Here is a 15,083-nt window from a genome sequence, read left to right as displayed (position 1 = left end):
TATAACTAAGATAATCTCTTAAAAAACCCAAAGTGCGGAAATCATCAAAGGATACATAAAGGATGAGTCAGAACCAGTTGATCCTGTCTTGTCTATTTGTTTCTTTATTTATTTAGTTTCTTTATTTTACTTATAAAAAATCTTTACTCAAAATTTTATTAGATTAGGCGTCGACGATATTCCGGTATTAAAAGCTCTTGTGTCCTTGGACGACCTTGGTATCTTACCATCACTATACTACGCCAACGATGGGTGCACTTGCCCTAGCGTGTTGTGGATAGTGATAGTGTCATATCGTGTTTTATAAATTTAAAAGTTGATAAACGAGTAAAAAGGGTACTTAAAAATATAGTAAAAATCGTACACACTCGTAAATACGTGTCATATAGCTATTAACATTTTCGAATATGTATATTTGGCAGGTAATTATGCCACCAAGAATAAGAGGAATGGGAATAGGACCCATGAGGGGCGGAAGACCTTCACAACCGCAACCATCACATTCCTAAAATTCCCATGAATCCCATTCATCCCAACCACCCAGATACTCATATTTACACCACCCCCACTCTCATCTCTCACATGACTCCTTTCATGCATCAAACTACCTTAACTCACCTCACCCGAGTCAAAACCAGTAGGATAACGATTCTGACCTGGAAATGCCACCATCCGGAACTGATCAACATCCTATAGAATTATCCAGCGACATTGCATCATACGCAGGTTCACCATATCAAGGTCCTGATGAATGGGACCAATATTTTAACCAATTTAGCTTTTATCACACCCCCGAGCATCCACCACCTACATACCCACCTCCTCAAACTCCACCTCTTCCAAAAGAAGACGAACCAAAATCCCCGGATCAATTCAAGGAGCAACAACAACCACAACAAAGGAAGATCCATACCGGCGTTCGAATGTCGTTGCGTGCCAGAGAATGGTCTAGTTCTCTTCCACCTCTCCCACCTTCATATCCATCTATACTAGAGGACCCACAAATGGGTGGACGCTGCCACACAACTCCAGCAGTGGACCCAGCACCTGTGGGTTATGACAACCCCATTCCTACCTACCCAAACCCAACAGGGTTTGATATCCCTTACGCCGCAGCAGCAGCAGATTATGCTTACCCAGCTCCATCCTATGACCCATATTTACAGGCGGTCATTCAAAATGCACTTCACCCACCTCCTTTTCCTCCCACCTACCAAAATCCTGGTTATCCAAATGCAGGATACGAGTTCCGGTTGTGCCTCAACCACAACCACCTCAACCACCAGCTCTTCTCGAAGTAATCACTTAAGCCTTAGAAAGAACTAAACAAATCCAGTGACAAGTCCACGCAGCGACAAGGATATTGTGCTTATCACCAACAATTTTTAGGAACAACGGTTTCGACATATGAAAATGGTAATGGAATGTTTCATGATCATACTTTGGTTCATCAACAAAATAATTATTCATAAGATTTTCATTACCTTGTACGTGATGACGTTTGACGATTTTTTTGAAATGGCCGACGACGATGCCGTGTCTCCCGCTTCGACTTCCTCAAGCTTCTCTACGAAAAAAATAGTAAGCCACTATCGGTTAAAAAATCGTCTTCAAAATCGTCGGGCGGTAAATAAATACCTAAGTCATCGTATGAGAAATTTGCCTTTGAGAAAGCGATTGATTATGTCGCAACCCCCGACCCCTGCCTCGGGAGGTGGGCGGCCGCGGCCTACTCAGAGATGGTGGTATCGGTATTTATCAATTTGGCAGCGGAATTTACATCAGGATCGTAGTTAGGAAATATTTTATCAGAGTAAAATACCACATTTTTATAATATTAAACACATGGGAAATCCTCAAGTTTCCATTACAAACATTTTATAGGGACAAACCCTATTTTATTAAATAAAAACATCTTTTTTATTTAGGTAACTTTATAGCCACTTTTCCAAGCCTTCAGTGCTTTCCAGCTGGCTTCTATTTGGCTTTCACATTTTGTTACCTAAAACGCGTTTAAAAACATTTTGTCAGTGGGAAATACTAGTGAGTGAATCCCAATTTAATCAAGACAAGTTTTATCAGTTTACAGTTATTGAGGGTGATGCGTGTGTAGCGTTATATGTTTATGTGTATATTTTTAGCCCTTTTTAACACTTTAGTCAAGTTTTAAATTTATAAAACACGATATTCTGCTAACACTAAACACACATATGGGCAAGTGCACCCATCGTGAGCGTAGTATAGTGTTGGTAAGATACCGAGGTCGTCCAAGGACAAAAGTGCTTTTATTACTGGATTATCCTCAACGTCTAATCAAATCAAAATTTTGGAAAAAGGATTAAACATGAAAAATAAAAACTAAAAATGTTGAAAATAAAAATAAAATAAAAATAGATAGACAAGATGAATCAATTGGATCCGACTCGCTTTAAGTGTAACCTTTGATGTTTTCCGCACTTTTGCACTTTTTAAGAGATTATCTTAGTTATAGTAGTAGGCCCCTCTTTTGAAGGTGACGTTACCCTCGACCCAGGAGTTTGAGTCAGCAAGTATACAATCCTAAAGGGTTGGATTATTGAAAGATAATTAAGTAAGTTATTAATACGTAATGTGGTAAGCCCCTCTTTGGAAGGTGACGTTACCCTCGGCTAAGTGGTTTGAGTCATCAGGGATACAATCCCAAGTAGTCGGATTAATATATTAATAGCAGTTTACATATGAGGGGATCAAGCCATTCGGACCCCCGCCATCCAATACCACTGGGTATTGAAGGAGGTCCTAGTAAGCTTGACCTAGGTCCTTGCAAGATCTATACACTGAACAACGCAAGAACCTTACCAAACCATTCCCTTAACCCCCGAACAGGTAGCCAACACATCTCTATATAGACCGTAGAGATATGAATGGTGTAAATCTTTTATTTTATATAGACAGTAAAATAACGCCAAGACACCACAGACAAATGATAAGGAAGTTTCACCTTCAACATAACAAACTAGTTACTAAAGTCATTAATACAAAACCAAGTAAAAAGTGTGAAAAGATTAACAAAACAAAAGTATTATACTAAATGCTTGTCTTCACCAAGTGATATAAGAGACTTAGGCAAACATGGCCTTTGATTGTCAAGAACTCTTACTATCAATCTTGGATCCCGAGACTACTACACACACTCTATGATGGATGATGGATGATGGTGGTGGATGTGGGTGTTGTGATGGTGGTAGAGTGTGGGTGAAGTGGGAGAGAGGTGGTTTGCCAAGGGATGCCTTTGAAGTGAACCAAGCACCTCTATTTATAGCCTGCACAGAAGCCCAGACACGACCCCGTGTCCATCCACTTTCTCTTTCTTCATTAATTGCAGTTTGTCTGCATTAGTTGACCACGCCCCCGTGTCCGCTGGGCACCGCCTCGTCTGCAGAAGCGTATCTGTACTATCAAGATTTGCTTGGATTCTGCGAATCTTAGCGTTGACCACGGCAGTGTGGAGCTGGGCACGCCCCCGTGTTGGGAGATAGAAGCTTCTACCACTTTGTCTTTTCTGTAGACACTTGGGAACGCCCCCGTGTCCGCTGGGCATGGGGCATGTTCAGCCTTCTGAATATCTTGTTTTTACTTAGGAAGATGCTGTCGAGGGGTCGGGCATGCCACCCTTATTCCTTTTCTTGTATGTGTGTTAGATTTAGCTGCATTTTTGCTTCTTTTGTTAATTTGCGCTCATTTAATCCTGAAAATACAAAAAGAAGACAAAAGCACACTTTTTCCAACATTAATACTAAAAAAGAGTTAGTTTTATGCCTCATTTGATGTAATTTATATGTTGCATTTTACACACATCAAATACCCCCACACTTGAATCTTTGCTTGTCCTCAAGCAAAACTCTTTTTAATGTGGCTTACACTCCCAAATGGAATGGGTAGAAGAGAAGGTTTTGTGCTTGTCTTGAGTGTCGGGATTCCAAGATCTTTATTAAGTTTTATTTTTATGTTATTTACAATCCTATTCGTTATGATTTATTTAGAACATTACATAAGAGAAATTACTTATTTGGGCATAATATGCCTCTTTAAAATTCCATTTATATACAAGTTCACATACCTCACGGGAGATCACTCAACACTCGGCCGAAGATGTATTTTGTGAAATACTCGAGACCGGCATGGAACTTACTTCTAACATATGCTTGCCAAGCAATCAATCCTCCTCCTTTTTAACTATAAACTTTTGTAAATATCAAGAGGACTTGGGGAAGGGTTAGGCTTGGGTTAAAGATAGGTGGTTTTGGGTTAGTGGTTAGTAGAAAAGGGCGAAAGGTGTAAAAAGCGTCGGTTTTCGTAAATTTTTTGTTTTTGTGACTTTTTATTCAAACTTAGCATTTTTCAAACAAAGTTTCTTTTGAGGAACTTGTTTGTTTATTGCTAGACTTCATTTTCATCATTTTTTTATAAGGAATGTCACATGAAAACCGAGCTTTATACTAAAATGAAGGGTTTGAAATGAAAAAGGGTTTTGGTGGGCAAAGGGTGTTTGTTTTGTGGGTTAAGAAATGAAAAGGTTTAGGCTCAAAGGGGTTAACTAGGGGGATTTTGGGTAGGTGATAAAAGAAAAAAGAAAAATAATGGTGTTGAAAGAAAAAAAGGGTTAGTCCTAATGCCTCCATCATTTACTTACTTGGGATTAAGTTGGTAAGGACCGGGAATGTATTGTCTTGGCATGTTCTAGAGTCGTAAGAAACCAAGCGGCTATTCACACAAGAAACGAAAAATGAGCATTTAGTTTAAAGATGTGTATTTGTATGCTCAATTAAAGGCTCAAAACTCACTTTTTGTGGGAATGGGTTTTTAATGTGATCAAGTATATATAATCAAATTTTAATTAGATTTGTCATGCCGTTTCATAATTTTCTTATGTTGGTTCTTTTTATCACGACGCTATCGATTGTAAATTCATAAAAATATAACCTTTTTAGAACTTGTTATTCCCAATTTAAACCAAGACAAGTAAAAAAATGAAAAGTTTTTGAAAAAATTTGGGGTGTTTAGCGGTTCCAATCGAGTTTTGTGTAAGGCTTGTAGTTAGGATTTGCAAAATTTCAAGGTTTTAGCATCTCCCCCCCCCCCCACACTTAAATTACACATTGTCCTCAACGTGTCCCAAAAATAAGTTTTTAGGTTGATTGAATGTGTAAAAAGGTGTGTTTAAAACAAAATTTTATGTTACTGGGCACCTGGACACGAGCCGTGGTGACCGGGCACGGCCCCGTGTTCAGATTGCCAGTAACAGAAAGTAACAGAAGGCTGGGCACGGGGGCGTGTTCAGCGAACATGCCCCGTGTCCAGTTATCTGAACTGGGTGTTTTTCTTCAGATCCTTGAGCACGGGGGGTGTTGGCTGAGCACGGCCCGTGCTAAACTTGCTGTAATGAAGAAAAATTGTCAGGAGGCTCTGTTTTTGTGCATGGGATGTTGGTTCAAGTTTCCCTTAGTATCCTTCACCATCCCGAGTGTGTTTTACCCATTACAACATTATCCAAACACCAAACAATTTTGAAAACCATCATTCATTAAATACAGAGAGTTACATAAGGTCCTAGAAAAATAAAGAAAACTAAAAAGTTAAAAAGAAAGTTCCTAAGATAGTTAGGTCAAGTGATACATGAAATCATCCTAAGGTGTTCTACCCTTATTATAGGAATAACAAAAGCCCAGAAATAGCTTCCCAGTATTTTAAAGGCGTTGTAGAACTCGGAACCAAGAGGTGTCCCCTGGATGTCATTGAGCCACTCCTCTATTTCTCTCGGGAGGAAGAAGGCAGGCTCATTTTCCACAACATCTTGTGGTGGAGGAGCGACGGCAACCGGGACCCTTTATAGTATGTCTGGAGGGGGTTCCGTGTGCATGGCGTACCACTCGGCCGGTATGATAACTTCCGATACCACATTCCATGCCCTTTGTGTAATTATAGGTACCAAAGGAGGAGAAGCGAGGATATTCAACCTTTGGTGCAAAAGGTTGACCTCCCTAAGATACCCTTCTAGACCCACCGATAAATGATTGATACGGTCGACCAGAGCTTCCTCAACCCCCGTCATTTCGTCTATGGCCTCTCTCAAGGCATAGACATAGTTAACGAGGGAGTCTTCTACTGATGACCTTCTTCCTTGACGGTTGTTCCTGGAGTGTGACGAAGATGTTCCACTATTTCTGCTCGCCATTCTAAGAAAACAAACCGAAAAGAGTTCATTTTAGTGCAACAGTTCCTCGAGCATGGCCCCGTGGTCACTAAGCACGGCCCCGTGTTCACCTTTCTGCAGATTTTTGGAACAAGGAATCTTTGAGTTTTAAATTACTTTTCTGGCTTTTGAAGCATTTTTAAGTAGAAATAACTTAAACAGTGATGTAAAACTTATTTTTAACATGATTCCTTGAATAAAAATCTAACAAACATTACAATAAAACTTGAAACCATGGAGGTTTTAAGCTTTAATCGAGGTGTTGAGGGAAAAATGAAGAAGAAGGCAATGGACAAAAGTAGAAAAGACAAGATGGTTGTTGAGAAACTTCTTTAGAATATACCTAGTATGGTATGTGTGAAGATGCCACCAAATCTCTGTCTTTTGAATGGTCCAAATGTGCTGGAATCTTGCTGCATTTATAGAAAACGACAGCAAGCTAGACATGGCAACATGTCGGCTGGACACGGCCCCGTGTGCAGACAAGATTCTATCACTTTTTGTCCGCATTCTGACAAAAGTCAGATGGGAATCTTTTGGTGGACACGGGGGCGTGCTGACCTGGACACGGCCCCATGTATAGAAGCTGTTTATGAAGTTTCCTCTATTTTTAAGGAATTTATCCGAATCGGGTGGTTCCTTACTAGACGGAACAACACCGAAGTTCCTGAGATACCTTAATTGCCCTAGCTTAAGACGAGAACACAAGAGGTTATCGGAAAGGGTGATTCCTATGCTAAATGTAGGTGGACAAGTCCATCCCTTATCCAGGCTCTCGTTAAAAAAGTTGTATGTCGAATCGCTCAAGTCTATGTCTGCATCAACGGAATTCGATGGGGAGTCCTTCACGGCACAGTCGACACAGGGACGACTATCGCTCAAGTCTTCACGAGAGTTAGAGGTGATTTCGGGAACAACGAAGTTGTTTTTATCCGAAAGCGATCTCACTAATTCTTCTTGAATGTCGTCTTGAGATGAATTAATTATATCCATCTCAAGCTCTTTTATCCAATTAAGAATTAGATCTTCCATTTGAAAAAATTCATCAAGAATCATTTCATTTAGAATAGATGATTGAGAGCATTCTAGGGAGAGATAGGGATTATTTTTACTCTCGCCCCTCTTAAGGCTACAGGAAAACAATGGATCTATATAGTGGGGAGTGTAATTTAAAAAATAACATTTAAATCTTCGTGAGTTCCACCACATATTTGACACCACGTACCATAAGAGGAGCGGTAGTAAAAAAAATCAGTATCGCTCATGTTTGCGTTAGAAATTACCAACCGTCGGGATCTTACGGTTCTGTTTTCAATATCTGATACTTGGGCACGGGGCGTGTTTATTGGGCACGGCCCCGTCTTCAGCTACGGTCTGACTTAAAACAAGATTGTCAGTACCAAAGATTGGGCACGGGGCATGTTCAGCGGGCACGGCCCGTGCTCAGCTCTGCAAAAGCTGAAAATTTAAGAAAAATAAAAAAAACAGAAAAATAAGAAAAAAGATTAGGCCGTTGATTCCTAACTTCCTTAAAATCCTTGTGTCCCCGGCAGCGGCGCCAAAAACTTGATTTTGGAAAAAGGTTTAAACATGAAAATAAAAACTAAAAATGCTGAAAATATAAATAAAATAAAAACAGATAGACAAGATGAATCACTTGGATCCGACTCGCCTTTAGTGTAACATTTGATGTTTTCCGCACTTTTGCACTTTTTGAGAGATTATCTTAATTATAGTAGTAGGCCTCTCTTTTGAAGGTGACGTTACCCTCAACCCAGTAGTTTGAGTCAGCAAGGATACAATCCTAAAGGGTTGGATTATTGAATGATAATTAATTAAGTTATTAAAGGGTAATGTGGTAGGCCCCTCTTTTGAAGGTGACGTTACCCTCGGCTAAGTGGTTTGAGTCAGCAGGGATACAATCCCAAGTAGCCGGGTTAATATATTAATAGTAGTTTACATACGAGGGGAGCAAGCCATTCGGACCCCCGCCATCCAATACCACTTGGTATTGAAGGAGGTCCTAGTAAGCTTGACCCAGGTCCTTGCAGGATCTATACACTGAACAAGGCAAGAACCTTACCAAACCATTCCTTTAACCCCCGACCAGGTGGCCAACATATCTCTATATAGATCGTAGAGATATGAATGGTATAAATCCTTTATTTTATATAGACAGTAAAATAACACCAAGACACCATGGACAAATGATAAGGAAGTTTCACCTTCAACATAAGAAACTAGTTATTAAAGTCATTAATACAAAACCAAGCAAAAAGTGCGAAAAGATTAACAAAACAAAAGTATTACACTAAATGCTTATCTTCACCAAGTGATGTAAGAGACTTAGGCAAACATGGCCTTTGATTGTCAAGAACTCTTACTATCAATCTTGGATCCCGAGACTACTACACACACTCTATGATGGATGATGGATGATGGTGGTGGATGTGGGTGTTGTGATGGTGGTGGAGTGTGGGTGAAGTGGGAGAGAGGTGGTTTGCCAAGGGATGCCTTTGAAGTGAACCAAGCACCTCTACTTATAGCCTGCACAGAAGCCCGGACACGGCCCCGTGTCCATTGAGCACGGCCCCGTGTCCATCCACTTTCTCTTTCTTCATTAATTGCAGTTTGTCTGCATTAGTTGACCACGCCCCCGTGTCCGCTGGGCACGTCCCCGTGTGCAGAAGCATATCTGTACTATCAAGATTTGCTTGGATTCTGCGAATCTTAGTGTTGCCCACGGCCGTGTGGAGCTGGGCACGCCCCCGTGTTGGGAGATAGAAGCTTCTACCACTTTGTCTTTTCTGCAGACACTTGGGTACGCCCCCGTGTCCGGTGGGCATGGGGCATGTTCAGCCTTTTGATATCTTGTTTTTGCTTAGGAAGATGTTGTCGAGGGGTCGGGCATGCCACGTTTATTCCTTTTCTTGTATTTCTGTTAGATTTAGCTGCATTTTTGCTTCTTTTGTTCATTTGCGCTCATTTAATCCTGAAAATACAAAAGGAAGACAAAAGCACACTTTTTCCATCATTAGTACTAAAAAAGGGTTAGTTTTATGCCTCATTTGATGTAATTTATATGTTGCATTTTACACACATCAAGGGCGATCTCGCAATTACGTTTGTTTATTTTTCTACTTCAATTACCACCCACGGTACTGTCAACCCAACTTGTGGTCATGTTACTACTCACAGTGTAGTAACAAATTTTGTATACAAAACCCCAACATACCGACGATAATTGTAGAATTACAAATACTCAATCACTGTTAAATATAAATTAAAACAATTGAGGTTTTGTAAAACAGTTTGCAAAAAGTAAATAACTCCCATTGCAACGTTAGGTAATTTCCTGTGGATTCCTGGCTATAATCTTTAAATTTTTAAATAATGCACACGTTTTAGTATAATAACCCAATATTTACATTGGTTATACCCTCCCCGAGACAGAACTCCAACGACTACGTCGGGCAGAGCCTCGACAGCCATTACGGAGCGCTAGATCAATCGGGCAGCGTATCTAATACGTAACCTGGGGTTATGATACTTACAACGAGGCAGAACTTCGTTATTTAGGGGGGGTATTATGCCCGATATTATATTTGCTATGCAGAATATTGAGAAAGAGATCGAGAGAATGAACGGTTTGCAACTGAAGGCCAATGGCCCCTTTTATAGGGCTGTTTGTCGGGTTCGTCGTGCCCCGCGAAAGCCACACAAGGGGCTTACGCGCCCCGCGACATAGGGGGTCTACGGCGTAGCTTTGACCAATCATCGAGTAGACTTGACAGGATGCCGACACGTGGCGGCTCCGGGTGATGCCTCATGTCCACTCGCTCGCGGTCCGCGTAGAACCAATGGTAGTTTGTCACGGCCCACGACAGACTTGTTTTTATTGTTTTTATTTTATTTTTAATTATATAAAGGTATTTTGGGTCATTTCTCGTATACGGGGTGTATTTTAGGACGTACAGGGACATTCTAAATATTTTTTAGGGTGTCGGAAATAATTTTGGAGGGTTGTTATATCCTCCCCACCTTGTTTTAGAACTCGTCCTTGAGGTCTACTGGAATAGGTGTGGGTATTTCCTTTGCATCTCTGATTCAAGCTCCCATGTATATTCTGGTCCTCTCTTGGAATCCCATTTTACTTTGACTAGAACCAATCTCTTGTGTTTGAGGTTCTTGACTTTCCTGTCTTCAATCTGTAGCGGTCTTTCTACAAACTTAAGTTTTTCATTTACATCTATATCCTTAAGAGGCACTACTAGTGATTCATCAGCTAAGCACTTTTTGAGATTACATACATGAAATACATCATGTATTCCTGCCATCTCCTCTGGCAATTGTAGCTGGTAAGCTACTGGTCTTATCCGTTTGATTATCTCAAAGGGTCCAACATACCTGGGGCTTAGCTTTCCCCTTTTGATGAATCTTACCACTCCTTTCCAAGGAGAGACCTTTAATAACACCTTGTCTCCTACTTGAAATTCCAACGGTTTTCGCTGGCTATCAGCATAACTCTTTTGTCGATCGCGTGCTGCTTTCAGACGTTCCTTGACTTGAACAATCTTATGTTTCTTGTACTATTTTTGGTCCAGATAGTTGTTTTTCTCCAATTTCTGCCCAACAGACTGGAGTTCGGCAATTTCGTCCATAAAGGGCTTCAAATGGTGCAGCATCGATACTGGTATGATAGCTGTTGTTGTAGGAAAATTCTATTAATGGTAGATGATCGTCCCAATTTCCTCCGAAATCAATTACACAGTATCCAAGCATATCTTCCATTGTCTGAATTGTCCTTTCACTTTGTCCATCCATTTGAGGATGATAAGCGGTGCTTAGATTTAGCTTGGTTCCCATTGCTTTTTGGAAACTAGTCCAAAAATGAGAAGTAAAACGGCTATCTCTATCAGAAACAATTGACAAGGGAATTCCATGTAGTGAAACTATTTCATTCACATACAACTTAGCTAACTATTCCATACTGAAAGTTTCCTTCATTGGTAGGAAATGAGCTGACTTAGTTAGCCTGTCTACAATCACCCAGGTTGTATCATTACCTTTTCTCGTCTTGGGTAATTTGGTAACAAAGTCCATTGTTATCAATTCTCATTTCCAGACTGGCATTTCTAATTGTTGCAGCAAACCTGAGGGTTTCTGATGCTCAGCTTTAACTTGTGAACAGGTTAGACACTTGGCAACATAAGCTGCTATATCCTTTCTCATTCCTATCCACCAAAAATTCTTTCTTAAGTCTTGATACATCTTATCACTTCCAGGATGCATCGTATACTTAGACTTATGGGCTTCTTCTAATATACGGTGGCGTAGGTTTCCTAGTTTGGGTATCCACATCCTTTTCTTATGGAATCTCCAAATTCCATCTGTTCCTTTTTCTAATTCCTTAATCATTCCTTTTAATTTCTCAGTATCATCCTTGGTTACTGATTCTTGTGCTTTTCTAATCTGGTCATTTAAATCTACTTGTAGATTTAATTTAAGAGAACGTACTCTTCTTGGCTTTTCGTGATAATTTCGACTTAAAGCATCGGCTACTACATTTGCCTTTCCTGCATGATACTGGATATTACAATCGTAATCACTAAGAATTTCCATCCAGCGTCTTTGTCTCATGTTTAACTCCTTTTGCCCGAAAACATACCTTAAACTCTTATGATCGGTGAAAATGGTAAATTTACTACCGTAAAGGTAACGTGTCCAAATTTTCAGGGCAAAAATTATAGCTCCTAATTCTATATCATGGGTTGAATAATTTTCTTCATGATTCTTAAGTTGTCTAGACGCATAGGCTATAACCTTTTGACGTTGCGTCAACACACATCCATAACCTAACTTAGAAGCGTCACAATAGACTTCAAAGTCTTCAGTTCCTTCTGGTAACGCTAGTATGGGTGCGTTGGTTAATCTTTGCTTAAGAATTCTAAAGGCTTCTACTTGTTTTGGTCCCCATTCGAACTTAACAGACTTACAGGTTAATTTAGTTAAGGGAATGGCTATTCTAGAAAAGTCTCGAATAAATATTCTATAATAACCAGCCAATCCTAGGAAACTTCTAACCTCGGTTGGTGATTCAGGGGTTTTCCATTTAGTAATTACCTCAATCTTTGTGGGATCCACATGAATTCCTTCATGATTGACTAAATGCCCAAGAAATTGTACTTCTTCTAACCAAAGTTCGCATTTTTAAAATTTAGGTAAAGCTTTTCTTTTCTCAGCAAATTTAGGAGTACATGCAGATGCGCTGCATGTTCTTCTTTACTCTTAGAGTAAATGAGAATATCATCTATAAAGACAATTATGAATTAATCCAAATATGGCTTACATATTTGGTTCATCATGTCTATAAATGCGACCGGGCATTGGTTAAACCAAATGGCATGACAGTAAATTCATAATGGCCATACCTTGTTCTAAAAGCGGTCTTAGGAATGTCCTCTTCTTGTACCTTTAATTGATGATATCTAGAGCGTAAATCGATCTTAGAGAAAAATCGAGCTCCTTACAATTGATCGAACAGATCATCGATTCTCGGTAATGGGTACCGATTTTTAATCGTGACCTTATTTAATTCATGGTAATCAATGCACATACGCATCGACCCGTTTTTCTTTTTGACTAATAAGATCGGTGCTCCCCATGGCGATGAACTTGGCTGTATGAATCCTTTTTCCAAAAGATCGTCCAGTTGTTTCTTTAACTCTTGCATTTCTGCTAGTGCCAAACGGTAGGGTGCTTTGGCAATTGGTGTTGTTCCTAGTAGCAGATGAATTCTGAATTCAACTTCTCTGTCTGGCGGTAATCCTGGTAATTCTTCTGGGAATACGTCTGAGAATTGAGATACTACGGGAATATCTTTCAATTCTTTTCCTTTAGTGTTGATGATTATGGAAATCAAATATACTAATGATCTTTTTCTTGCATAACTGGTTGTTTTCATCACAGAGATGAATTTTGTGGATTTAGATGGCTTATCTCCTTTAATTGTGATCTTTTCACCTTTTGGTGAACTTACGTGGATTGACTTTTGATCACATAGAATACTGGCTTTATTGGCTATTAGCCAATCCATTCCTAATACAATATCAAATCCTACCAGATTCATTGGATAAAGGTTTGCAACAAACTTTTGATTTAAAAATTCTATTCTTGCTCCCTCCAAGATTTTGATGATCTTAATGGTTTCCCCATTTGCTGTTTCTACGAGACATTCTTGTGTAAGTTTAGTTAATGGTTGATTGAGAACTTTGCAAAATGAACTATTAATAAAACTTTGGTTCGAACCAGAGTCAAATAATACCTTAGCAAAAGCATCATTAACTAAAAACGTACTGGCAATCACGTCTGGAATCATTTTGGCTTCTTCTGCAGTCAGAATGAATGCTCTAGCATTCTTAGTAGTCTTGTTGTTCATGGCTGGAGCTAGTTTCGGACAGTTCGGCTTGATGTGACCTTTTTCTCCACAGTTAAAGTCCACTCCGTTACTTGGTTTCTTCCTACAATCTTCTTCCTTGTGTCCGGGTATCTTGCAGAAATTACAATAGGTGGAGTATTTTCCTGAATGCTTCTTCTTGCAGGTCTTACAGAAAGGTGCTGAAGTAGAACCTATGTTTTTCCCATGGTTGGAATTTGCATAGCGAAATTCTTGGGTAAGTTTTTGAGCTAGGTTCCTCCTTTGGTTCTCTTCTTGTGTACGCACTAATTCATCAGTCAAGGTGTTTGCTAGTTCTACTGCTTCTTCTATGGTTTGTGGTCTAGCTGCCTTGACTACATGTCTAATCTCACTAATTAATCCCCAAATGTAACGGGAGATTAATACTGGTTCTGGTGATGCAAGGGTTGGCACTATTCTAGCATATTCGAAGAATGTGGTAGTGTCACCCTTACTATCTACTCCAGTCATTCTAAGGTTTAAGAACTTATTTGCTATCTGTTCCTTTTCATTGGGAGGACAGAATTTCCTTTCAACCATATTCTTAAACTCATTCCATTCAATATTGTAGACCATGTCACTTCCCCTAGATTGGAGGATAGTGTTCCACGATTCTAATGCTGAGTTCTTAAACAGATTGGAGGCAAGCATTATTTTATCCTCTTCTGCGCACTTGCTTATTTTCAAGACTGCCTCAGTCTTTTCTAACCAGCGTAGGGCTGCAATGGCTCTTTCATTGCCCGAGAATTCTATTGGTTTACAAGACCAGAATTCTTTGTAAGAACAACCATAGGACATGGTTCTTCTTCTTTTTGGAATAGGCACTTGAAGTATTGGTTCATTGTTTATGTTATGTTCTGGTTCAGTAGGTGGTCGTTTACTACCATTATTACTTTTATTATTATCCGCTTCCTTAACCGATTTGATAATATATGGCATCGCGTCTATAATCCCTTGTGCCACTATATGTTGGATGGCACTGTTATCTACTTGGTTTCCGTCATTATCATTATTCTGGTTTTCTTAATTCACTTCGTTGTCCATCTGAATTTTAAACATTTACCACGTATTAATATCAAAAGACAATATCCAATGCAAACAATCACACCACAAGCATATTGATCCAAAATCGTCGTCATTGCGACCTTTACTATATTTTATATATGCAGCTATATCTATTACAAATACAACTGAAATTGAAAATTACAATACTAGTATGATCAGGAGCTATAGGGTTATCTATTTTAGTTGATTACATTATATATATATATATATTCAAAGTTACACACATACATATATATATATATATATATATATATATATTATTACTACTACTGATAGGGGTTCATCCAGTATTGCATGTTGCGCTAGTCATATTTCCAGACGAGTCGCTTC

The 15,083-nt window shown here is 39.4% G+C and overlaps 1 protein-coding gene across 1 annotated transcript; it reads left to right on the top strand.

Moving 5' to 3' along the window:
* Window positions 1-662: 662 nt before the first annotated feature.
* Window positions 663-1,301, top strand: LOC110888434 (extensin-like). Its single transcript, XM_022135959.1, has one exon. It carries the CDS (start codon window positions 663-665, stop codon window positions 1,299-1,301), a length of 639 nt encoding a protein of 212 aa, XP_021991651.1.
* Window positions 1,302-15,083: the final 13,782 nt, after the last annotated feature.

The sequence above is a fragment of the Helianthus annuus genome, chromosome 11 (assembly GCF_002127325.2).
Source record: "Helianthus annuus cultivar XRQ/B chromosome 11, HanXRQr2.0-SUNRISE, whole genome shotgun sequence".
In the NCBI taxonomy this organism is placed as follows: domain Eukaryota; kingdom Viridiplantae; phylum Streptophyta; class Magnoliopsida; order Asterales; family Asteraceae; genus Helianthus; species Helianthus annuus.
Note: the sequence above shows the minus strand (reverse complement) of the source record. Positions and strands in the feature narration are given on the sequence as shown.